The sequence below is a fragment of the Ranitomeya imitator genome, chromosome 1 (assembly GCF_032444005.1).
Source record: "Ranitomeya imitator isolate aRanImi1 chromosome 1, aRanImi1.pri, whole genome shotgun sequence".
NCBI lineage: Eukaryota > Metazoa > Chordata > Amphibia > Anura > Dendrobatidae > Ranitomeya > Ranitomeya imitator.
The window spans coordinates 1,131,284,116-1,131,310,618 of record NC_091282.1 but is presented as its reverse complement, the minus strand read 5'-3'; the positions used below and the strand labels follow the sequence as shown (position 1 = coordinate 1,131,310,618).

Sequence of the window (26,503 nt, the reverse complement as noted above, 5' to 3'; positions counted from 1 at the left end):
TCTCATCTTCATAGTAAAAAAAAAAAAGAATCTGGGGAAAACCCAGAGATGTGCCTCCTACGGACACAAAGCATGAACTGGTTAGCTGAGAGCCAGCAGGAGGTGTATACTGCTGGGGAAGGAGCTAACTGTTTTTGTATCACTTAAGGTACCTTCACACTAAACGACGCTGCAGCGATCCAGACAACGATCCGGATCGCTGCAGCGTCGCTGTTTGGTCGCTGGAGAGCTGTCACACAGACTACTCTCCAGCGACCAACGATGCTGGTAACCAGGGTAAACATCGGGTTACTAAGCGCAGGGCCGCGCTTAGTAACCCGATGTTTACCCTGGTTACCATCCTAAAAGTAAAAAAAACAAACGCTTCATACTTACCTTCCCCTGTCTGTCCCCGGCGCTGTGCTTCTCTGTACTGGCTGTGAGCACAGCGGCCGGAAAGCACAGCGGTGACGTCACCGCTCTGCTTTCCGGCCGCTGTGCTCACAGTGAGTGCAGGAAAGCACAGCGCCGGGGACAGACAGGGGAAGGTAAGTATGAAGCGTTTGTTTTTTTTTTACTTTTAGGATGGTATCCAGGGTAAACATCGGGTTACTAAGCGCGGCCCTGCGCTTAGTAACCCGATGTTTACCCTGGTTACCAGCGAAGACATCGCTGAATCGGTGTCACACACGCCGATTCAGCGATGTCAGCGAGAGAGCCAGCGACCAAAGAAAGTGCTGGCCCTCTAGCCCCGACCAGAGACATCACAGCAGGATTCTGATCGCTGCTGCGTGTCACACTGAACGATATCGCTAGCCAGGACGCTGCAACGTCACGGATCGCTAGCGATATCGTTTAGTGTGAAGGTACCTTTAGTGTCAGCCTCCTAGTGACAGCAGCATACACCCACGGTCTGTGTCCCCCAATGAGGCGAAGGAGAAAAGAGAAATCTTAATGAAACTAATATGTGGTGTGACCGCCATCATATAATACTATCAGGGAGGCGTATGTTTGGCTCCATATTTATTCTGCAGCAGTAAAATGACCCCAAACATACTACCAATGTCATTAAGAACTATCTGTGCGTAAAGAACAAAGAGCCCTGGAAGTGATGATATGGCCCCCACAGAGCCCTGATCTCAACATCATGGAGTCTACGTGGCATTACATGCAGGAACAGAAGGATTTGCACAGTCCTACATTCACAGATCTGTGGTTAGTTCTCCAAGATGTTTGGAACAACCTCCCTGCCGAGATCCTTCAAAACCTGTGTACATGTGTACCTAGATTCTAGGGGAGGGGAATCTTTTTTCTGACAAGGGCCATTTGGATATTTATACCGCCCTTCGGGGGCCGTACAAATTACTTGCTAACTCTGCCCACAAAGTACGTCCTGCCGATGGCACTGGTGTCAGGACGTAATTTTTCATTGCACGTGCCTCATTGTTCAGTAGTGAATACTGTGTGTGCGTGCTCACAGAGCAAGAAGAAATTAATGGGCCAGCGGATCTCAAAATACAGCTCTCGGCCCAAGCACTGCGGTTCCCGGGGCCAGATAAAAGGTAATCAAGGGCTATAAATGGCCCGCGGCCCGGAGGTTCCCCAGCCTGACCTAGTATAATTGATGCTTTTATGAAGGAAGGGGCGATCACACCAAATGTTGATTTGATTTAGATTTCTCTTTTGTTCATTCACTTTGCATCCTGTTACCGGTTAATGAATCACTTGTTGCATTTTGACGCTAACCTTGATAAATAAGAGAAGTCAGCTTCTTCTTCCTCACAGCGCTCATCAAGCTCCTTTAAAGCCAGCGTGACATCATCTTCACAGACAGAGTCTGGGGGGCTGTCGGGAACGGTCGCCTCCTGTAGATCACATGGCTCTTCCACTTCTAGGGGCTCTTGACAAATCAGCGCTTCATGCTGGTCTGGTGCCACGTAGGAGCCGGTGTCTTCACTCGCTGTGCTCAACTGTTCATCTCTTACAGCTGTGCTGCCATCCTGTGAGCAAACAGGCTCAATCAACACTGTACACACACAATGAACGAGACTGTCCCTAATAAGGCGAATAATGAAGACGGTAATTACTGCAAATGCCGGGCGGCTGTCCAACATATCAACACAACTCAACACTGCAGAGAAGGACTGCTGTGCACCCAGCCCGGGAATCGGTGAATTCACTTAATTTGTCGGACTCTGCCGAGCCTGCCTGCACCTAGACACTCTTACCTTTATATTCCACCATGCTTACAAATCTAATACTAGTTATTAATTAACATCATTCTCTTGAAAGAAAATAAGAAAACTTATGAAAACTGTTTTACTAAATAATACAAGGCTTGTCAGGCTTTGTAAAAGCAGCCTGATGTAGAGGCAGAAACCCTGAATCCAGTGACGTATCACTTAGTTTACTGGGTGCAGCAGTTGTGACAGAGTTTTTAGATGTAGCAAGTAGCAGAGTTCAGAAAGCTAACACCCCCCACACCTAAGCTTTCTGTGTACACTGTCAGTACTGGAGCAGAGATAGACCAGGTCTCACATGGTCACTATTCTGTTTATTGATGATTTCATGTTGATAAAACACTCATTGTATTGAAACAGCACAAAGCCTAATAAGTGACACATCCCTGAAATCAGGCTCTCAGCTCCTACATCATGCTGCCCTCAGATTACATAGTAAAAACCTGCTGACTGATTCCTTTTAAGCATTGAGTGCACTGACAGCTGGTTGTTAGCACACCAAGAGAAGCCCCTCCAACTTTGGACTTTGGTGCAGTATTTAATATGGGGTACTTCTTGTCATACCGCAATACCTGTGCAAAGGATTTGTATAGAGGAAACCGGAAGACAAGGAACACAAGTCACTTACTTGTCTGGATTGCTTTGAAAAGTCTTGAGAATTGGAATCTCCCAAACTAATCAGGTTTATCCATTAAAATCTAAAGTTTACAGGGAGCTGGTGGGTCACAAGGATCATAAGAAGCAGATCCCGAACAGAGGATTAATCCGGACTTTATTTCTCAAAAAAGGTCAGGTCCCCACATAGGAGAAGCATGAGCGCACCTTACATGGTGGAGATCAGGAGAGTGAGATCTTTCAGTAATCGGCAAGAAACAGAGCGATATAAGAGCAATGCTGCCTTGTACGTTACTGAATACGGGGTATCTAAAGGTAGCTTACATGTATTCATACATAGCGGTGAGGAGCAGGGTGGTACAAGACAGATCTAAGCGGTGTCCACATCTGTGGGGGAGTCGCGGGGTCTCATACACAGGTCACAGATGCAGAATGACAACCTCTGAGCCAACACTACAGTAATTACTGGCTCTAGATTTCTGGTGGGAAGATATAAACAAAATACAAAGCAAAACCCCTTCCACATGCATTACAACATGTCTACACCAACCTCAGTGTATGTGGTGGATTTTATAGACCCTATTGTATATTATATCATTTTGTGCTGACAGCTCCTCTGCAGACTGATGAGTCGCTATGGTTACAGACTACAGACAAAGCCTCAGCCGCCTGATCCTGCAGCCATGTTCCCCTAAGTAGTAAGGTATGGCTACAAGATCAGAGTACATAAGTCTGTCCAGGAGCTGTACACACAAAGCAGGAGGACATTTTTACATTAAGATTTCTGACCAGGCTGCCTCCACTCTCTAAACCGCGGTCAGCCCATTGTGGGGAGAGTTAGGCTATGTTCACATGCAGCGTTTTTGCTGCGATTTTTTTTTCTGCAGCCAAAATCAGCTCTCGTCAGTAAAAATGCTGTGCTCAAACGCAAGTTTTGATAGTGTTTTTTCAGCTGCTTTTTGTTTGTCCACAATACATGTTTAATAATGTTTTAATCACCATAAATGCAGTAAAACCGTTAGTGGCATTTTTTTCGTACCGTTTTTCCATTCTCTTTGCTTTCTATGGGAGGAAAATGCTGCAGGAATAGATGTGCTGCAGAAGTCAAAACCGCTGCAGTTCTCAAACTCATGGACACATTCTCTGGAGCAAAGATCCATTTCCAGAGTAAAGAACAGAACCGATAAATAAAACCAATCAACTCTTTACTGAAAAAAATAGAGTAAAAAATGAGATTAAAAATTGTATCAGAATGCCCAGTCAGGGGGACACCACGGCATCAATAGTACCACACTGCTATATCAACAGAATATCAGTACACTAGGAAAATGCAGAATCTGATTGATAATATACAGTACAGACCAAAAGTTTGGACACACCTTCTCATTTAAAGATTTTTCTGTATTTTCCTGACTATGAAAATTGTACATTCACACTGAAGGCATCAAAACTATGAATTAACACATGTGGAATTATATACTTGACAAAAAAGTGTGAAACTGAAATTACGTCTTATATTCTAGGTTCTTCAAAGTAGCCACCTTTTACTTTAATGACTGCTTTGCACACTCTTGGCATTCTCTTGATAAGCTTCAAGACGTAGTCACAGGGAATGGTTTTCACTTCACAGGTGTGCCCTGTCAGGTTTAATAAGTGGGATTTCTTACCTTATAAATGATGTTGGGACCATCAGTTGTGTTGTGCAGAAGTCTGGTAGATACACAGCTGATAGTCCTACTGAATAGACTGTTAGAATTTGTATTATGGCAAGAAAAAAGCAGCAAAGAAAAACGAGTGGCCATCATTACTTTAAGAAATGAAGGTCAGTCAGTCTGAAAAATTGGGAAAACTTTGAAAGTGTCCCCAAGTGCAGTGGCAAAAACCATTAAGAGCTACAAAGAAACTGGCTCACATGAGGACCGCCCCAGGAAAGGAAGACCAAGAGTCACCTCTGCTTCTGAGGATAAGTTTATCCGAGTCACCAGCCTCAGAAATCGCAGGTTAACAGCAGTTCAGATTAGAGACCAGGTCAATACCACACAGAGTTCTAGCAGCAGACACATCTCTACAACAACTGTTAAGAGGAGACTTTGTGCAGCAGGCCTTCATGGTAAAATAGCCGCTAGGAAACCACTGCTAAGGACAGGCAACAAGCAGAAGAGACTTGTTTGGGCTAAAGAACACAAGGAATGGACATTAGACTAGTGGGAATCTGTGCTTTGGTCTGATGAATCCAAATTTGAGATCTTTCTTTCCAACCACCGTGTCTTTATGCGACGCAGAAAAGGTGAACGGATGGACTCTACATGCCTGGTTCCCACCGTGAAGCATGGAGGAGGAGGTGTGATGGTGTGGGGGTGCTTTGCTGGTGACACTGTTGGGGATTTATTCAAAATTGAAGGCATACTGAACCAGCATGTCTACCACAGCATCTTGCAGCGGCATGCTATTCCATCCGGTTTGCGTTTAGTTGGACCATCATTTATTTTTCAACAGGACAATGACCCCAAACACACCTCCAGGCTGTGTAAGGGCTATTTGACCAAGAAGGAGAGTGATGGGGTGCTACGCCAGATGACCTGGCCTCCACAGTCACCAGACCTGAACCCAATCGAGATGGTTTGGGGTGAACTGGACCGCAGAGTGAAGGCAAAAGGGCCAACAAGTGCAAAGCATCTCTGGGAACTCCTTAAAGATTGTTGGAAGACCATTTCCGGTGACTACCTCTTGAAGCTCATCAAGAGAATGCCAAGAGTGTGCAAAGCAGTCATCAAAGCAAAAGGTGGATACTTTGAAGAACCTGGAATATAAGACATAATTTCACTTGTTTCACACTTTTTTTGTTAAGTATATAATTCCGCATGTGTTAATTCATAGTTTTGATGCCTTCAGTGTGAATTAACAATTTTCTTAGTCATGAAAATACAGAAAAATCTTTAAATGAGAAGGTGTGTCCAAAGTTTTGGTTTCTACTGTATCTAGTTGATCACATGGAACACGGCACTGAATGGCCCAAAGCATAGACCCCTACAAAGATGATATATCACACAATTGAATTATGAAAAAACCCTTCCACTTTAGCAGTGTAGACTGACACCAAAAAGAGGCTCACAATAGAATATACAACACAAGTTAAATCTAGCAGAACGGACCAATAATCTTTATGAAATATATACAGGGATAATCATGAGTAATCCAACTCTAAGATAAAATCATAACCCAATAGGTAAGTGATTCATGCAGGTGATACACGAGTCTATAACGCTGTGGACCATGCATAAGGGGTAAATACCTGAAAATATAATACCAGAGGAGCAGGTAAGGCAAGGCAGGATGCAGGTGGCGTACCCCTCACCCTGATGCGCGTTTCGCAACGTTGGAGTGGGCTCCTCCGATATTATATTTTTCAGGTATTTACCCCTTATTTATGGTCCATGGCTTTATATAGACGCGTGTGTAACCTGCATGAATCACTTACCTATTGGGTTATGATTTCCTCTTAGAGTCCTTATTCCATATGATCAGCTAGATATATCATTAATCAAATTCTGCCTTTTTCTAGTGTACTGACATTCTGTCGATATAGCAGTGTGGTACTATTGATGCTGTGCTGTCCCCCTGACTGGGAAAAAATTTTAATCTCATTTTTTGGTCTATTTTTTTCAATAAAGAGTTGATTGCTTTTATTTAATGGTTCAACTTCTCTTTACTCTGGAAATGGACCTTTGCTCCATAGTATGTGTTCATAGTCTTGTCTGAAGTGCCGTTGACATAATTCGGACACCTTCTGAGGATAGTTCTCAAATTCATTCAGAAAAAAAAACACAACAATCGTATACATGAGATTTCTTTGGCCGTTAATCTAAAATCGGCTTATTTGCATAAAAATCACTACAAAAAATGAATGCTCCATGTGAGCACAGCCTGCGAACACATGAGACTAGGTATACACTTCACTTTGTAGTAGGTTCTATTATTTTTATGGTGGTGAAAAAAAAAATCAGCCTGCTGCACCATTTTTTCTGCTAAGGTGACAGCCTCCCATACTGTAACTAAATGGATCCTATGGTAGTTATAGAGGACTGTCTTAAGTCGTTTGGGAAAAAGAAGTGAAGGATGAAGGCTCTCCGCCCCTCGATCTACTATGATCCATAGAACATAAGCCGTGATCACAGTCTGGGACAGACCAAACCATAGGCCGCGCTTCCTATTCCCACATGCTGACTTATAAATACAACTTAAAATGCACATTTTCGCAAGTGCCGTGGTATTTTGCGCTATTCTAGGCAATTATGGTACTTGAGTTTTTGGTGAAAAGTAAAAACCATACAGAAGAGAAACAGAAGTACTTACAAATGTTTGGTCGCCCATTAGCTGCCTTCTCACATCCACATAGTCCCTTTAACACTGAGATCCTGAGTTTGGCTTCTGAGCGCTCACCATTGATACTAGCAGAGCTGGCCTGAGGTCCTAACCCCAATTACAGCCCAATCACACAGACTGAAAGCCAATCAACTACAAAGCATCACCAAAAGGACAACACATTGTTCTAGAATCAAATCAACCATGCCCACAATTATAGAAGAAAAAATAAAAATCACCCAATTCACCAAAAACAGGAACAATATTTGTAACCTTTGGGGTGTAGGCTTTTTTTTGTACAAATAATACTGCAGATAAGGGACCCAAAAAAGGTTAGAAATATTAATATGGAACAGAAAAAAAACAAACAAATCACAATCTGATGTAGAAGTCATCTGCCCTGAAATCAAAACATTCATCTACGAGACAGAATTAAAAAGATCCCAGATCAGCCATGCACCAGCCCAGATTTCTCCCCACCTCAGGCAGCTGACTGTTAGCGCTATCTGGAGGAGTCACCTCCACACTTGGGGTCTCAGATCTGGTGTGTAACACTTCCTCTGGCAGAGTGCTACCAATGGAGTCTTGAGACTGGAGGAAGTGGTCCACGTGGTCAGCCATGTTGTCCTCCACTGCAGAGTCATTCTGAAGCTACAAAAAAAAAAAAGCAAAAGCAAAGCGTATTATCAATAGTCATCCACTAGTGGCGCTACCTTAGTGACTATCAGTAGGTATATAGCAGGACATCTAGAAGATGGAGCAACACTGGAGGAGAGCACCCGACTGACGCACTGTGGGAGCAACGTCCTGCACCCAATTCAGGGAGCGGTGCGTCGGCTTTGAACCCTTTCTGGGCCCCTTATGAATGCCACTGAAGTGCCACTGTCTGGTGACAATAGATGTTGCACATGCATTTTAATAATACTGAGCATCAGAAATAAGGAAAAACAAAGAAAAGAAGGCCGACCTTGAAGTCCATGCGTAGTTTATTAAAATGACTTTACATCAGGTGAAAATGACAGAAAGAACACATCAAGGTACAGTACAGACCAAAAGTTTGGACACACCTTCTCATTTAAAGATGTTTCTGTATTTTCATGACTATGAAAATTGTACATTCACACTGAAGCCATCAAAACTATGAATTAACACATGTGGAATTATATACTTAACAAAAAAGTGTGAAACAACTGAAACCTAGAATATAAGACATAATTTCAGTAGTTTCACACTTTTTTTGTTAAGTATATAATTCCATATGTGTTAATTCATAGTTTTGATGCCTTCAGTGTGAATGTACAATTTTCATAGTCATGAAAATACAGAAACATCTTTAAATGAGAAGGTGTGTCCAAACTTTTGGTCTGTACTGTACACAAAAAGTTAAAAACAGGGCCGGATGGCGTCCACCTCAACGCGCCTTTCGGCACGATGCCTTTCGAAGGCCGCATGCCGAAATGCGCGTTGGGGTGGGCGTCATCCAGGAGAGGGAGCTGCACACTATTGTTGTGAGTACCATTATTTCTTCATTTCTGACCTTAGGCTATGTGCACACGTAGGAAATGTGGTGCAGAATTTTCTGCACTAAATCTGCATCTGCAGATTTTATGCAGTTTCTGTGCAGTACAATGTAAATCAATGTGAAAAGAAAAAAGCTGTGCACATGGTGCAGAAAAATCTGCGCAGAAATGCACAAAAGAAGCGACGTGCACTTCTTTGAAATCTGCAGCGTTTCTGCGCAGATTTTTCTGCACCATGTGCACAGCTTTTTTCTTTTCACATTGATTTACATTGTACTGTAAATCACAGTGCAGTTCTGCAGCGTTTCTGCTGCAGTTCTGCACTAAATCTGCATCGTGTGCACATACCCTTACACTATTACATGGCTCTTCCTTTATTATTTCTTGAATACACAGCTAATATGTTGTCTCATTGTGCCCTAACAATATGATTATATACAGCAATACCATGGATCTATAGTGACCCCTACTGGAGCGGTCTTAAACTGGCACTTTATTATTACTTATAACACTGGGTACAGCTGCTATATATAATCTTTGGTCTCGTTATACACTTGTATCCTTGTAGATTTATTGAATTATTCGCAGTAATTGGCACTCAGCATTTAGCCCTTTCTCTCCCTCTTGACTACGGTCATCCTCATGTCTGGTGTGCGGCCCTGTTTTTAACTTTTTGTGCACATTGATGTGTTCTGTTATTTCCACCTGATGTAATATAATTTAATAAACTACCATTTTTTTTTTTTAACACATTACACATGGACTTTAAGGTTGGTCTTCTTCTTTTCGTTATCCCTTAGTGCATTTCCGACTGTCCATATATTTCCACTTACATCAGTTTTTTGGTTGCAGGATTATTATTTTCACGTGATTTTTTTCACTTATTAGAACAAGGGCACCCTGCTACCGTGAATATTCCTTTGTGTAATGTACGTCCCCTGCGTTTTTTGTCCAGCTCCACGGTAAAGCAACAAGCTGCTGATTTCCGGCAGTCTTCAGTCTGGGAAGGTAGCCTTGGGGAGTATGCATTTCCGATGAGGCTAGCTCTGCAGCAGACCATTAGTGAATTTATATTCAAGAAATGCGCTAATCCTTGCAGAGATGAAACTATGCACTTATTACAGGGCATCTACAGTATAAAAAGAAAGTTTCCATTCTAATTATTTATTAGGGGCTTTTTGGATAACAGAATGAAACCTTCTGCAGGTTGGGAGTTTTCAGCAGCTGAATATCAGCAGGTCTTCTGCCGTCACTGAGCGGTGATGCCGGGAGCACGGGATGTGGCCACTAAGGCCCTGGACTGGCTGCACTGGAAATGCTGGCAGCACGGAGCGCTCGAGCGTCAGTGAGTGGGGTTTATTTCTTCAGAGTGTTTGTGGCTCCTCTTTCATCTCTAAGGAACCGGACAGCCCCTTTAACACTATACATTCTTATAAACTCAAAATTAGCAGCAATAATGTATTGACCAAGCAAGAAAAAATATCAATACTAATCTGATCAGCTCATGTGTCGAAATCCATAAAGATTATCTGGCTGTGGTCTTAGCAGCCATGTTTCTATGCACAGATGTGAACCCCAGACAGAAGGACGCCATACCATGTTTGAGCGGGACAAGATCTGGCTGACTGTCAGCGCTTCTTCCTCCGAGGACTCGTCCGTGTCTTCCTGGTTGGTTAGGTTCAGGCTGGGGGTGCTCCCGGAGTACTGGCATTCTTGCAGAGATGGGGTGTCCCCTTTGTCAATACTGTCCAATGAACGTCGGCGGACTCCCCAATTAAAGTTATCAACGCTCTCACCCTAAACGGGGAGAAAAAAAAAAAGTAAGCAAAATATGTAGGACTCGTCTCTAGAAATCAGAAGTCAATGCAGATCCACACTAGAGGATTATTCTTATACACAGAGGGAACAGCGCATGTCACTGGGTACAGGAATACAACATGGGACAGACTGGGCCACCATACAACCATTACTGAGACCTTACAGGGGTTATGTACGGCACGCACACATCACAAGGGCTGAGGGGAACATGCCTCTCCACCAGGCTGCAACTTACCTGCAGCTCCTGGTTAGCAAAAAGGAAAACACAAATCATCATAAGTAACGAGGACAAACACAGAGGCAGGAGAAAACATACAACCGTGTCACATTTACATTACAGTGTAAAGATATGGACCACGAGGTGTAGATGGGGGAGCCGAAGAAGATGTGGTACAAACAACCCAGAGTAACAAACGCTCCATCAGAAAAAACCTCAACTAAAGGGGAGAATGTGATACGACACGGAGGCGCAGCACGGAGGCGCAGCAGGGAGGCGCAGCACGGAGGCGCAGCAGGGAGGCGCAGCACGGAGGCGCAGCAGGGAGGCGCAGCACGGAGGCGCAGCACGGAGGCGCAGCACGGTGGCGCAGCACGGAGGCGCAGCAGGGAGGCGCAGCACGGAGGCGCAGCACAGAGGCGCAGCACAGAGGCGCAGCACAGAGGCGCATCGTAAAGAGCACATCTACAGATAAATATTGTGAAGATACGCTGTGCAATGCTAAGTATCAGTTACAATTACGGTACAGAACTCACTCCATGGACGCACGATTTGTTATGTGCACCGTTATATATACCAGATCCCTGAAAAACCGGGTGAATATATCACCCTGGCACATAGCACAGAGACTTAATATATTTTGGAGTTTATGGACAAGTAAGGGTGAAAAGATAAGGCACAAGATCTATCAAGACTAGAGTAAGAATAAAATTAATGACTGGGTTAAAGATAAAATACGTACAAGCGTACAGTCAGAAAAAACCACTGGGTGTGTTATAAACGCCGGTTGTGTCCGGTCCCTTTGGCATGCTATAATGGGCTGCACAAAAATACTGCAGTTCATTGCGGCAAACTGGATTGAACTGAGATCAGTAGTTTTGCGCATGTACGTGGTAAACCTCAAACATCATAGCTGCAGTCTAAACATACGTTTAGGCTGGGATCCCAAATTTTGGGTTTGTTACATATTTTCTGAATGTAAAACCTGCTGCAATTTGCAGTGTCAGCAAAGTTGGAGGAGTTTAAATTTAAAGGGGTTGTCTGGTATATCCATAAGATAGGCAATAACTTGTTAATCGGTGGCGGTCCAACCGCTTGGGCCTGCATTAAAATCGGCAAAATGGAAAAATATTATCCCCATTAGAATGGAGTGCGCATGTGTGGTGTGTGCTGCAGTCACTGCTGACAGGCCTGCCGAGCGCCACACACTGCGTTTCCCATAGACAATGAATGGAGTTGAAGTCAGGCGTTCAACCCATTCTGTAAGGAAGATAAACGGCGATAACTGGTTTTCACTGGATAATCTCATCCACATGCTGGGTTTTGTTTTATTTTGATGAAGAATCACAGCTTTTGCTGTGTTTTACTATATCCACACCATGGCAATTTCTGTTGTGGAAGCAATCTTTTTAATAAGATTTTCCTTTTTTTTGTATTTTATTTTACATATTCATTTTGATGGGGGCCCCAACTCAACAAACTAAACAGCTAGTCTGGTATTGTTTCGATTCAGTTCTAATAATCCCCCTAAAAAACATATATAATTGTGGAAAACGTGCAGATTTTGTTGCGTAACCGCTGCAGATTTCAGTTTTGAAATCCACAAGTAAAATCATCACCAAATCGGTACTGTGTGCATAAGCCAAAGGTTGATCATACTTTCGTTCTGAAATGTTATATCTGTCGCTAGGAGTCAATCAACAAGATACATTTTGCTTCTACAGAACAAGAAATTGTACAAGCACTAAATTTCGCAAAAACAAGTGATGGACTTAGATGCTGATTGAAAACTGTTCAACGAGGAGAGCCTGAGAGCCAACAGGAAAGCAGGATCTCAAAGTCAGAAAAGTTCAGGTCATATCAATGTTGTGTTACACAGTCACGGGTTTTGATAGGAGGCGGACTGCAGTTTTAGCTTTGGCATTTTTGGAGACATAATTACTGTTGTAATTTTCAATTGTCATTAACAGTCCTGTTCTAGTGTCTACACTTGGGAGACGTTCTGTGAGACGATTGGCGGACATTAAGACTTAGACACAGGGGTCTCACCTCAGCATCTTCCAGCTCAACATCCAAAAAGTCAAAGTCCTTGAAAACACCAAACTGCTGTTCGCTGCCAGTGTCCTCCACAGCGACCTCCTCCTCTTGAATGGCCTCCTCTGTGCTGGAAATAAGACTGGTTTGCTGATCTCCAACTTCAAGATCTTCATTTGATGAGAAGACCACCTGTAGTGGGAAGAAATTGGAAGAGAAACCATCTAAACACTCACATTCTCCGTGTGGGGTCAGCTCGGCGCAATTATCAGACGCTGACAAGTGTTTAACAAGCCAGAGCAGAAACGTAAAAAAAATTATTAAATGGTTCATCAATGTCTCGGGGGGTGGGGAGAACAAGGTGCACTTACGGATGGATTTTTGGGAAGACCAGAGTCAGGGCCACACAGAGAAAGGACATTCATCAGCTTCTCCCGTGTCCTCCGCTGAAACAGAAAAGGTCACAGAAAAAGGTTAAATTTCTGGAAATGGTAAATGGCTATTCTGCGAACATGAGAAGCAAAGGGACAAAGCATGGATACGGGATCACATCCTTCAATTCTAAACATATGAGGTTTGTGTGCATGAATGCAGAGACTAACGCTAGGATATGATGTACGAGTGCGGGGTCGTCAGGTAAGACTGGCAACATCCCGTGTCCACACCGGCCCTGACCTGATTAAGCAGGATATTACATCAATCAACAAGAGCAGAACAACTGTACAAAACGTCAGGAGGGCGTCATCCAGACTGTCAGGAAAAGCACCCCCTGCATCAGACACCCCAAGAAAAATGGCTAATTATTGCCGGCTTTTCCAAATAACTTCATTTTGTGAAGAAGAAAAATGTGAAATGAGACAAAATTGAGATATATACATAAAATGTTCTGGGAATAAAGTATTACAGTACACATGACTGCCGTAAATGTAGCAGCTTGTGAACAAAGTTGTGACATCACCAGACGGACAGCCCAAAAACACTTTGAAAAAAAGAAAAAAAAAGAAAAATGCTTTAATACTTTTGTGGCTGCAAAGTACAAACCGCTGGGTGTACCCTTCTGTCAATTTCAAGGATATGTCCACTTTTAACAACATTTGACGTTTATCCCCTTCCTACTGAAGACTGTTTTCATATTCCTGACCAGGTAACATTTTTCAAATCTGACGTGAGTCACTTTATGCGGTAATAACTCTGGGACGCTTCGTCCCATCCCCATGATTTTGTGACACATTGTACTCTATGTTAGTGGTAAATGTAGGACGATATGATTCGCAATTATCCAAAAATCTGAAATTTAATGAAAATTTTGCAGCGATTTTTAAGTGGGTCTCTATCAGAACCCCCCCCCCCCCAAAAAAAAAAGCCCCACTCTTCAGTATTCAAAACCACATTCTAGAAGTTTTTAACTCAAAGTGCTTCACAACAATAACAAAGTGGAATGAAATTTTTTTTTCTAATAAAATGTGCCTCAAACCTACATTACTCATCTTCACAAGGGATAGGAGAAAATGGGATGCCAACGTATGTTACCCAATTTCTTCTTAATGTAGCAATACCCCACATGTGATAGGAAACTGTTTGAACACATGGCAGGTCTCCTGCTATACGACTTTTGGAGCGCAAATTTGGTTAAAATATACACCATGTCTCATTTCAGAGCCCCAAATCATTAAAGATTTATGTTTTGAGGGCAAATGGCGGTCACACCAATATTCAGTTGATTTAGGCTAAGTTCACATGATGATTGCGTATCATCTGCATACACAAACACAGGCCAAAATGCATGCAAACGCATGTTTATGCTGCGTTTTTGTCTGAATCAGCTTACGCATGACGGAAAAAAACGCTGCATGTGCATGTGGTTTTTATGCGCATGCGTTTGATATTTCCAGGAGGGCGCGTCTCAATCAGTTTCTGGACATGCGCAGTCCGAAGTACGCAAGCGCATTGAGCGCATGTGTACACAAAGACATGCGTACGCATGTGTTGTCATAGACAGTATTGCGTTTTTAACGCACTCATCCACATGCGCATGCCTGCGCATATTTGATGCCTCCAAAAATGCAACATGTTGCGTTCACCGGACCCCACCACACACCGCGAAACGACGCATGCGTACGCAGAAGTGTGCGAACATATGTCCATCCGTACACCATGTATATATATATATATATATATGTATATATATATATATATATACACACTCATGACTCATGCGGATCTACGAGGATCAAACGCTGCGCGAACAGACACAAATGTGAAACCAGCCTTAGATTTCAGTTTTGTTCACTCACTTTGCATTTTATTAACTGTTAAAAAAAAAACTATTAAATATTAGTAATGAGCGAACGTGCTGGGACAAGGTGTTATCGGAGCATGCTTGGGTGCCTTCTACATGCTCTAATACTATGTTCAAGTCCCTGCGGCTGCATGTCTCCCAGCTGCTCAACATGCAGCCGCGGGGACTCAAACATATAATTCGAGCACATAGAAAACACTCGGATAGCACCCGAGAATGGTGGGATAACACCTTATCCAAGCACATTCGCTCATCACTATTAAATACCTGTTTCTCTGAAAGCCTAAAACTTTTTCACTGTAGGTTATCAATTAAAACTATGGCCCAATCAGGTTCCCATCATACAAGTAAATAAACATAAGAAAAAAATGGATTCTAGGAATAGAATGCAATTTTACGTTACAGGATTCTGGTACCTGCGATAGCTGCGGCCTCTTCCAGCTGACAGGGACCAGCGCATTGGAGTTGGATCCAGAAGACGTCGATGATGTGCTGCGAGTCACAGCGATGACTTTTGGCTTTCCATTTCTTCCAGCTGCACTATGCTGGTCTCCATATTTTTGCCCGATTATGGGTGTCTACATTGAAAAACAGGAATGTATAAGAACAATATCACCTAGAGGAATGTGGGGAAAAGTCTTTATCGATGGGTGATCTGGGAGAACCTAATACTCTCCGAAATCATTGCATGAAATATTCATCATCTAACATCGTATGAGCATAGGGAAATGGAAAAATAGCCCAATATATTTCCAGTGCTCCAGGTAAGGGCTCCCTTAATCATTAGGGCTCAATAGTCATTCCCACAATCACATAGGGTTCCAATAATCATTAGGGCTCAAAAGTCATTTCCACAATCACATAGGGTTCCCATAATCATTAGGGCTCAATAGTTGTTCTCACAATCACATAGGGTTTCCATAATCATTAGGGCTCAAAAGTCATTTCCACAATCAAATAGGGTTCCCATAATCATTAGGGCTCAATAGTTGTTCTCACAATCACATAGGGTTTCCATAATCATTAGGGCTCAAAAGTCATTTCCACAATCAAATAGGGTTCCCATAATCATTAGGGCTCAATAGTTGTTCTCACAATCAAATAGGGTTCCCATAATAATTAGGGCTCAATAGTCATTCCCACAATCACATAGGGTTCCCATAATCATTAGGGCTCAATAGTCATTCCCACAATCATTAGGGCTCAAAAGTCATTTCCACAATCAAATAGGGTTCTCATAATCATTAGGGCTCAAAAGTCATTTCCACAATCAAATAGGGTTCCCATAATCATTAGGGCTCAATAATCATTCCCACAATCACATAGGGTTCCCATAATCATTAGGGCTCAATAGTCGTTCCCACAATCACATAGGGTTCCCATAATCATTAGGGCTCAATAGTCGTTCCCACAATCACATAGGGTTCCCATAATCATTAGGGCTCAATAGCACAGGTCTGCGACTAAAAAGCTGTTTGATTATTTTCATCTAATTTCCATGTATTTTGGTGTGCTGAAAACGAAAAAAAATATTGAAAAAAATCCTGGACGTCAGGATTTGCCACAAAATGCAAAATTCTCTTCAAATTTTGTATATTTTCCTCAATTTTTGGTATTTTTTTTATCTTAGGGTTTTGAAAGTCAAAATTACTATTAATTAATTCACATCAATGCATTGAAGATATACAATGCCAAAAAAATATAACTTTCAAAGAAAAGAACTTTCAGAGTGAGCTAATGAAACCAGCATCAACGTGTTGCAAGCTGAACGAGCAGGCTATGACATGCTCGGGCTTGATTCAATGGTTTTATCGTGGTTCTCGCCTGTTCACACTTTTTCATCTCAGTTCGTGTTAGCTCGTCATATTCAACCGTGTTTCCCAAAATTAGCATTATGGCTCAGCGGAAGTGTATTAATTCGCCTGACAGTTTCTGTTACATTTGTGTTGAATATCCTCAGAAAGAAGGGTGGTTTGCATTTAAAGAGGTCGTAGAGAAATTTTTAGGCAATAAAGACTGACTACAAAAAAATCGTCAAACGAATGCTGAAAGCATTTGAAGCTTTAGGTTGCCTGATGAGTTTGAAAGTGCATTTCCTCCATTCCCACCTTGACAACTTTCCTGAGAAGTTGGGAGCTGTGAGTGAAGAGCAGGGTGAACGATTCCACCAGGACGTTAGAGATGGAAAGAAGATACCAGGGAAGATGGAGCGTTACAATGATGGCAGACTACTGTTTGACGCTTCAGAGAGACATTCCAGATGCTACTCACAAGCGTAAATGTAACAAGAGAAGCCTCACAGGGAAGAAGAATCCATTTTTGTGTGTGTTAGTGAGCTCATTGCAGTTAAAAAATGATTTTCATGAAACATTTGTAATGAAAAATTAAATTTATGAGTCTATTTTCATTTATTTTGAGGTATTGTCTTATTTAACATAGTTACTTAAATTGTCAGAAAACGTGATGTCCTATGACAAAACGGAGGTCATTTTCGGATTCAGCGCACTTAAAAACAAAGATTACGTGGAATAACCAAAACAGCATTTGAAGACATTTTTTTTGCAGACCGGTGTAGTCGTTCCCACAATCACATAGGGTTCCCATAATCATTAGGGCTTAATAACCGGCAATAAGCACACGCTGTATGAGCGGTTATAATTTACAGCAATTTGCAGCTCTCGATCTGACCACTGACCAGTAAAATATTTCTCACCTCCGATATGTCAAAATGAAAATCCAGTGTTTTTCCTGGAAGTTCCTTTGAGGCGCAGTTAAATATTTTTGCAAAAGAGATTTCGGGCGAGCCTAAATCTCCATAGGATTTAGGGGCATCATTTGGCACAACCAGGCTGGCAGAGCGAGACACCACAAGTTTTAGGATATTCAGTGCTTCTCTCCAATACGCACTCTGTTGGGGAACACAAAAGGTATTAATACAAAAAAATCAAAAATCAAATGTCAACTAGAATGCTATACATGAAGAAAAATATACACTAGCCAATGGCAGCACCAATAAGGGGAAAAAAGCCACAAGCATGATTAAGGCTCAGTAAACCAAGCAAATTTCTGCCCGTAAATGAGCAATTATCGACTACATATATTGCGGCCCATTTATATGCACTCACATATCTATATGGGGACAGAAAAATCTTTACTATGATCCTTCTTTCCCCATACAGCATTCATATTACTGGAAGTGCCGTTTACATGGGGAGATGTGCTCTCGAAAACGATAATGTCATCAAGAATTATAATCCAATCAGAGCTTTGCTCGTACGTAATGGTTACACGGGCTTAAGATGGGGAATGAGCTTTTTCTGAATGCCTGACGGCCATTTATAGGGGCATTTATACAACAGGCTGGATGAGACGGCAGGCATAAACTGGCAATGTTTTTTATTTTTAACTTGCGCATGCTCCAGGAATTCTTTTCCCCATGGCTCCATGTAAAACCCTTCGGGCCGGTTCACACCGTGTTTGGCAATGCGTTAATCTCTCCGTCTGCGGCTTCTTTTTGAATTCCAAAAAATGGGATTCAGGCATTTCCTTAATGGAGCCATTAAAAAGAATAGTCTACACTGCCAGAAAGGAGCAAAGATTCAGGCTTTGTGCTGAATTCGGGTTTTCAGGCAGAAGGCCAGAATGGAGCCATTAATACCCTGCCGAATGCCGTGTGAGCAGGTCTAAGGCAGCAAAGACATGAGTGTTGTTACGGTCATTCCTCTCACTATTTCACACATTCTCAGTCTCTGTGTGAACCGTGGCTGTCAGGCATTTTTGCCAGATGAGGCTGCACGAAGGCATACAGTCGAATAGTGTCGCTGGCACGGCTATGCTGGCCCGACTTTCCTTTTAGTATTCCTAGCCCAGCATAAAGACAAGTCGGATGCATGCTGCAGGCCATCCCATAAAGGTTTCAGATCCATAATGCAGGTTTTTTTTTTCCATCAACCCAAAAAAGAAACATTGCTGTTAAAGCAGGAAATTGGAATGCAAAAATAAGTCATAAAAAGTCTGGCTTTTATGGAAGAAGTAATAAAGTGAACACTCGGCACATTGGGTACAGAAAGTAAATGACAATGAAATCTGACACAAACCAGCTCCTCACTCAGGGGCCGAGGTCTCTGTCCTAAGGAGGAAACATGAATTACAGGGAGCAGCTGTTCAGCATCACATAGGTGAGGTAGGAGTACGGAGCGGACAATACGGAGAATCACAGGAATGGTAAGTGCAATGGGGACGTACTGTGCAGTGAACCACGTTACACCCACAAACGTAAGCTGACACTAGCCCAAAAAGAGCATTCACACGGCAGTCACAAAGCTTCCCGTGAATCCACAGTGGAATGCGGATTTTGTTCTACATGAAGACTAATTATATGTGACCATTGACGAGGAAAGGACAGCGCGAAGGACTGCGATGATAGAAGGATGGCACGAAGGACTGCGATGAGAGAAGGACGGCACAGACGACTGCGATGAGAAAAGGACGGCACAGATGACTGCGACGAGAAAAGGATGGCACAGACGACTGCGACGAGAGAAGGACTGCACAGACGACTGCGACGAGAGAAGGACGGCACAGAGGACTGCGACAAGAGAAAGACGGCACAGAGGACTACGACAAGAGAAGGATTGCACAGAGGACTGTGATGAGAGAAGGACGGCACAGACGACTGCAACGAGAGGACGGCACAGAGGACTGTGATGAGAGAAGGACGGCACTAACGACTGCAACAAGAGAAGGACGGCACAGAGGACTGCGACGAGAGAAGGACGGCACAGAGGACTGTGATGAGAGAAGGATGGCACAGAGGACTGCAACGAGAGGATGGCACAGAGGACTGTGATGAGAGAAGGACGGCACAGAAGACTGCGACGAGAGAAGGACGGCAAAGGACTGCGACGAGAGAAGGACGGCACAGAGGACTGCGACGAGAGAAGGACGGCACAGAGGACTACGACAAGAGAAGGATTGCACAGAGGACTGTGATGAGAGAAGGACGGCACAGACGACTGCAATGAGAGGACGGCACAGAGGACTGTGATGAGAGAAGGACGGCACTAACGACTGCAACAAGAGAAGGACGGCACAGAGGACTGCGACGAGAGAAGGACGGCACAGAGGACTGTGATGAGAGAAGGATGGCACAGAGGACTGCAACGAGAGGACGGCACAGAGGACTGTGATGAGAGAAGGACGGCACAGAAGACTGCGACGAGAGAAGGACGGCAAAGGACTGCGACGAGAGAAGGACGGCACAGAGGACTGCGACGAGAGAAGGACGGCACAGAGGACTGCGACGAGAGAAGGACGGCACAGAGGACTGTGAGCAGAGAAGGATGGCATGGAGGACTGCAAGAGCCAAGGATGGCACGGAGGACTGTGAAGGACCACCCAGAAGACTGCGACGAGACAAAGACTGCATGAAGGACTGCGACGAGGCAAGGACTACACCGAGGAGTGTGATGAGTCAAGGATGCAGAGAGGACTGCGACGAGCCTCGGACTGCAACAAGCCAAGGACTACACAGAGGATTGCGACGAGCCAAGGTCTACACAGAGGCTTGCGACGAGCCAAGGACTATACAGAGGCTTGCGACGAGCCAAGGACTACACAGAGGCTTGCGACGAGCCAAGGACTACACAGAGGCTTGCGACGAGCGAAGCACTGCTCACCTGCACATATTTCCCTATGATTTTTATGATTTCCAGGTTAAACTGCTTTACTGGAGCAGCCGAGAGGTCGATGTGGCTGAGCAGGCTGTAGATGATCTGCAGCAGTGACTGCTGCATGCTGGCCAGGCCTTTCTCCAGGAGCTGGAACAACAGAGAGATGTAGTGATCGAAAAGGCAAAGCCACATATTAGTCTCTAATACTAGGTAGACAGGAAACCATACCAAATTACTAATTCTAATACAATGAATCTCATTAGAAAATACTTCTACATTAACATTCTGATCCAGCCAACAGCCAAATTACCAACAGGACAGTGACCCTATAACTATCCCGGCTGTTTAGACCCTCATTACCCGACTGCTACCCTGAAAGCAAAAGACATTGGCACAAGTGCTCAGATGAGCATGAATTTGTGGATATTCACAAGTCCACACTAAGGGTTAGCATCCTGCACTGCACACTCATGAGGTTGTGAAGCTACAACTCCCAGCACGCCCTGATTTTTGCAGGCTTCCGATGCATACTGGTATTTGTAGTCTTACAAGAGCTGGAGTGCTGCAGGTCGCTTGCCCCAGCTCTACAGGCTGAAGCCAATGTCCCTAAGACTATGTGCACAAAGTGTTTTTGCTGAAACTAAAGCAGAAACTAAAATTTTATGAGGATTTTTACATTTTTGAGGAAAATTTTAATTGCAAATTCCACTTGAGTTTCTGCTCAAAAAACTCCTTGAAAATCTGTGTGAACATGGCCAAAATGGCCCCAGAAGTACGGACGAAACCAAGTACATCAAACACTTAGTAATAATCACATGCATCCACAGAGTGCAAAGAAACGTAGCAGTTCATACTTCAATATATTCAACTGTTCGTTTTTTCCCCCACTTTTTTGTGAATTCTAACAGTAATAATAAAAAATGGATATTACCGAAAAAGAAAAGTTACATTTCAAGGGGTAGTGAAACTGGCCGAATCCTTCAAAGCAGTGCTGAAAACCTCTAAAGCAATGAGCATGTAAGTGCTGCGCTCCTTGCCTAGGTGACTGGCCACCACTACAACTACAGAGGTGGTCGGTAACCTAGTTATCAAAACAAAAAAATAACACCCTCCATTCTTCATACGGAGAGGATTTTTGGAAATCGTAAATCACAAAGATGCTTGTTTTTACCATTTGCAATTTTAACAATTTATAATGAAACAAAGCCTTTATTAACGGTAATATTATGTGGGTCTCACTCACCTCAGCAAGATAGGTGACCAGACTGAAGGTGATATCTGAAAAGGAGTCATGTAGGTAGCGGCATACAACATTAATCCAATTGGAGCAGTCTCGGGAGTAGCTGTGCGTGCTGTACAGACTCATCATATGTGCCAGGTTGGTTAATGTGGCCGACTTCTCCTCGGCACAAACCTACAACACAAGAATGATGCATTCATTTATTAGGACCATGAGGACAGTGAGCAGATCATGACATGGGAGCTCATTTTACAAGTTTCTACCACATAATTTAAGTGAATTATGAAACACTAGATTGTGGCCCGATTCTAACACATCGGGTATTCTAGAATATACATGTCCCCGTAGTATATGGACAATGATGATTCCAGAATTCGCGGCAGACTGTGCCCGTCGCTGATTGGTCGAGGCAACCTTTATGACATCATTGTCGTCATGGCAACCATTATGACATCTACGTCGATACTGTGCCCGTCGCTGATTGGTCGAGGCCTGGCGGCTTCGACCAATCAGAGAAGCGGGATGTCTACGTCCTTTATGACATCATCGTCGCTGTGCCCGTTGCTGATTGGTCGAGGCCTGGCGGCCTCGACCACTCAGAGGGTCGGGATTTCCAGGACAGACAGACAGACAGACAGAAAGACAGACAGAAAAACCCTTAGACAATTATATATATAGATGGTTGTCTGTTGTGCGACCTTTATGACATCATCGTCGCCATGGCAACCATTATGACATCATCGTCGCTGTGCCCGTTGCTGATTGGTCGAGGCCTGGCGGCCTCGACCAATCAGAGAAGCGGGATGTCTACGTCCTTTATGACATCATCGTCGCTGTGCCCGTTGCTGATTGGTCGAGGCCTGGCGGCCTCGACCAATCAGACACGGGATATCTACGTCCTTTATGACATCATCGTCGCTGTGCTCGTCGCTGATTGGTCGAGGCCTGGCGGCCTCGACCAATCAGAGACGCGGGATTTCTACGTCGATGCTGTGCCGGTCTCTGATTGGTCGAGGCCTGGCGGCCTCGACCAATCAGAGAGCCGGGATTTCCAGGACAGACAGACAGACAGACGGAAAAACCCTTAGACAATTATATATATAGATAAGTGATTTTGGGCAGTATGGTGCCCCTGATCCTACAAAAGGGAAACCTCAAAGCCAAAATACGCAGTTCTAAAAGATGTTACCCTAACGCTTCTTTCACACCTCCATCTTCCACATCTACACAGGATCCGTCAAGACGTTGAAATGACGGATCTTGTGCAAATTGTGGAAAACGTGTGCACTGAGCCCATCTTTATGACGGACCCGTCGAGGCTATGTGCACCTGTTGTGTATGAGTCTTCGCAGCGGTCTTCAAAAACGCATACACAACACAAACCAGGTTAAAAAAATAAATAAAAAAAATCGTAGTATTCTAACCTACCGACGTCTCGTGAGATTTCTCAATGTATTACTAGGAACGCTAGCTGCCGGGAGCATCGGTGACCCTGCGCGGAAACGCCGGTGGGTGAGAATATTGCGATTTTTTCATTATTTTTAACATTACCGTATTTTTCGGACTATAAGACGCACCGGACCATAAGACGCACCCCAAATTTGGGGTGAAAATTGCAGAAAAAAAGATTTTCTTATAAGATGGGGGTCCGTCTTATTGTCTGAATTTACAGTATCTTACCTGAGGGCTGGTGGTGGCATAGCAGGGTCACAGGAGGCATGGTGTCGGCAGAGGTGCAGTGTTGCGGTGGGCAATATGGCGTGCACCTGAGCAGGGTCCCTTCCTGTTTAGGTGGGCGACGCCACGGCCTGGTGTCCATAGGGGGTTGCCGCAGTGCTGTGGCGGCGGAAGAGGTGCAGGGATGATGAGGCGCAGTGAGCGGTATGGCATGAGCAGGGTCCCTTCCAAAGGTGAGGTGACGCAGCGGCCCCGGTAAGCAGCAGAGCCGGGTGAATCATGGCTTTATCGCTGGCGGCGGCCATCTTCCTGAGGCCGCGCGTGCACAGATGAAGTGCTCTGCTTCCCGGGGCTTCAGGAAAATGGCCATGGGAGGCCGCGCGTGCGCAGATGGAGATTGCGGCGGCCATTTTCCTGAAGCCGAGTTCGCAGCTTTAGATCTCGGCTTCAGGAAAATGGCCGCCGCGGCCTCCCACGGCCATTTTCCTGAAGCCCCGGGAAGCAGAGCACTCCATCTGCGCACGCGCGGCCTCAGGAAGATGGCCGACGCCACCGATAAAGCCATGATTCACCCGGCTCTGCTGCTTACCGGGGCCGCTGCGTCACCTCACCTGTGGAAGGGACCCCGCTCACTGCGCCTCATCATCCCAGCACCTCTGCCGCAGCCACACCTCTGCCGGTAAGCCTGCACCCCAACTATAAGACGCACCCCCCCAATCCCCCTCCCCTTTTTTGGGGGAAAAAGTGCGTCTTGTAGTCCGAAAAATATGGTATATCTTGTTACTATTGATGCTGCATAGGCAGCATCAATAGAAAAAAAGAAAGGGAGCAAGTGAGAGAGAATTTCCCTGACGGGAAATTCTTCCACGCATGCTCAGTTTGAAAAGACGGCATCCGTCGCTGGATTCCTGCTTTTCACAGTCAGCAACTACAGATTTTCCGTCGTGCAGAAAACACGTTCCTCTGAACGTTTTCTCTGCTTGACGGACCGTTTTTTTTTACGCAGGATCCAGTGCACGACAGATGAAACGGATGGCCATCCATAACAATCCGTCGCTAATACAAGTCTATGAGAAAATGCAGGATCCTGCATTCTCAAAAATCGACGGATTGTGACGGGAGCTGAAAGATGGAAGTGTGAAAGAGGCCTAATGCGTATAGTCAACCTTCATGATGGTCTGTAAAAGTAAGGCTCATCTAGAAGGAACCTACCTTGGCTATTCTGTCTGCAGTTTCTTTACAGAACGACGTCGGGTTGTCAAAGTGTTGAATTAGATGAGGCAATAAGCACAAGATGTTTAGAGGAAACCCTGTAAGTAAAAAGCAGATAAATTTTACTTTCAACACAAATAAAGCAAAAAGCTTGAAGAAACTTCATTTTTATTATTACCATGAACTATATCAAAAGGAATAAGCCTTCCTGGCTCCTGCCCACAAGAGCATGCTGTAACCTGGGTGTTATAGCGCCTACAGTTGTCAGCAAGCTTCCCGATGACGTTACGGCACAGATATAGGCACGATATAGATGCCAAGTGATTAGTGAACGTACTCGGGTAAGGTGTTAAGGCGTCATGCTCATGTGTTAACCGCGTGACTTCGGCGTGTTCGAAAAATATGTTTGAGTCCCCGCGGCTTCATGTAGGAATGCTCGGACCTGACACCTAAGATGGTGCACCACCACATTATGGGTGTCAGGTCTGAGCATTCCAACATGAAGAGTTTCCTGGAAAGTGGATTGGTCGTCGTGGGCCAGTTGAATGGCCACCAAGGTCTAGCGATCTGACCCCTTAGACTTATCTTTGGGGTCATCTGAAGGCAATTGTCTATGCTGTGAAGATACGAGATGTGCAGCATCTGAAACAATGATACTGGAAGCCTGTGCTAGCATTTCTTCTGCGGTGTTACTATCAGTGTGTCAAGAGTGGGAGAAGAGGGTTGCATTGACAATCCAACACAATGGTCAGCACTTTGATCACATTTTATAAGTGGTTATAAACTTGTAAATAACTCATGAAAGAATAAAGTTACGTTAAAACCAAGCACACCATTGTTTTTCTTGTGAAATTCTCAATAAGTTTGATGTGTCACATGACTCTCTTTCCTTTGAAAAAAATAAAGTTGGATCCAAAATGGCCAACTTCAAAATGGCCGTCATGGTCACCACCCATGTTGAAAAGTTTTACCCCTCCCATATACGAATGCGCCATGAACAGGAAGTTGATATCACCAACCATTCCCATTTTATTTAGGTGTATCCATATACATGGCCCACCCTGTAATTTCTGTGGCTTTCATTTATTTCCTTCCCTTTTCCCAAGAGCCATCACTTTAGTATTTTTTCAGTATGGCCATATGAAGATTTGTTAATTTTTTCCCAGATGAGTTGTAGTTTTAAATGGCACTATTCATTTTAACAGATGAGGTGCCAAAAAATGTGAAAACAAAATCAAAGTGAAGTAAAATGGTAAAAGAAAAATTAAAATCCAATTCTGCCAATGTTTATCTGGATTAGTTTTTATGATGGCCATTGTGTGGTATAAATGACCTGGCAATATGATTTCTCCAGGTTAGTACAATTAACACAATAACAAACCCGAGTTTGTTATTTTTTTCATTGCTGGAGCTCGTTTTTTGTGTGGCAAGATGTAGTTTTTATTGGTACCATTTACGGTATATATAGAATTTAATCATCTTTTTCCCATTTTTTGGGGATATGAGATGACAAAAAAAATGCAAGTTCCAGTAATTACTGTATGGGTTAATTCATTTTATGTCCTCATGTAAAATTAATTAGCGTTGATTTAGTTCCACTATCGGACCTGAACCTGCA

General features: G+C 43.8%; 1 protein-coding gene across 8 annotated transcripts in view; it reads right to left on the bottom strand.

The window, feature by feature from the left end:
• Nucleotides 1-26,503, bottom strand: part of FRYL (FRY like transcription coactivator) — a 409,884-nt gene that overhangs the window by 32,112 nt on the left and 351,269 nt on the right. For all 8 annotated transcript variants that reach the window (XM_069744494.1, XM_069744495.1, XM_069744489.1 and 5 more), the window contains 10 exons: nt 24,886-24,983; nt 22,000-22,170; nt 20,763-20,903; nt 17,798-17,992; nt 15,501-15,662; nt 13,157-13,231; nt 12,801-12,977; nt 10,313-10,513; nt 7,677-7,847; nt 1,726-1,979 (listed from right to left, as the gene is read on the bottom strand). In XM_069744494.1, coding sequence (XP_069600595.1) covers nt 1,726-1,979; nt 7,677-7,847; nt 10,313-10,513; nt 12,801-12,977; nt 13,157-13,231; nt 15,501-15,662; nt 17,798-17,992; nt 20,763-20,903; nt 22,000-22,170; nt 24,886-24,983 — 1,645 coding nt within the window. The remainder of the gene's footprint in view (nt 1-1,725; nt 1,980-7,676; nt 7,848-10,312; nt 10,514-12,800; nt 12,978-13,156; nt 13,232-15,500; nt 15,663-17,797; nt 17,993-20,762; nt 20,904-21,999; nt 22,171-24,885; nt 24,984-26,503) is intronic.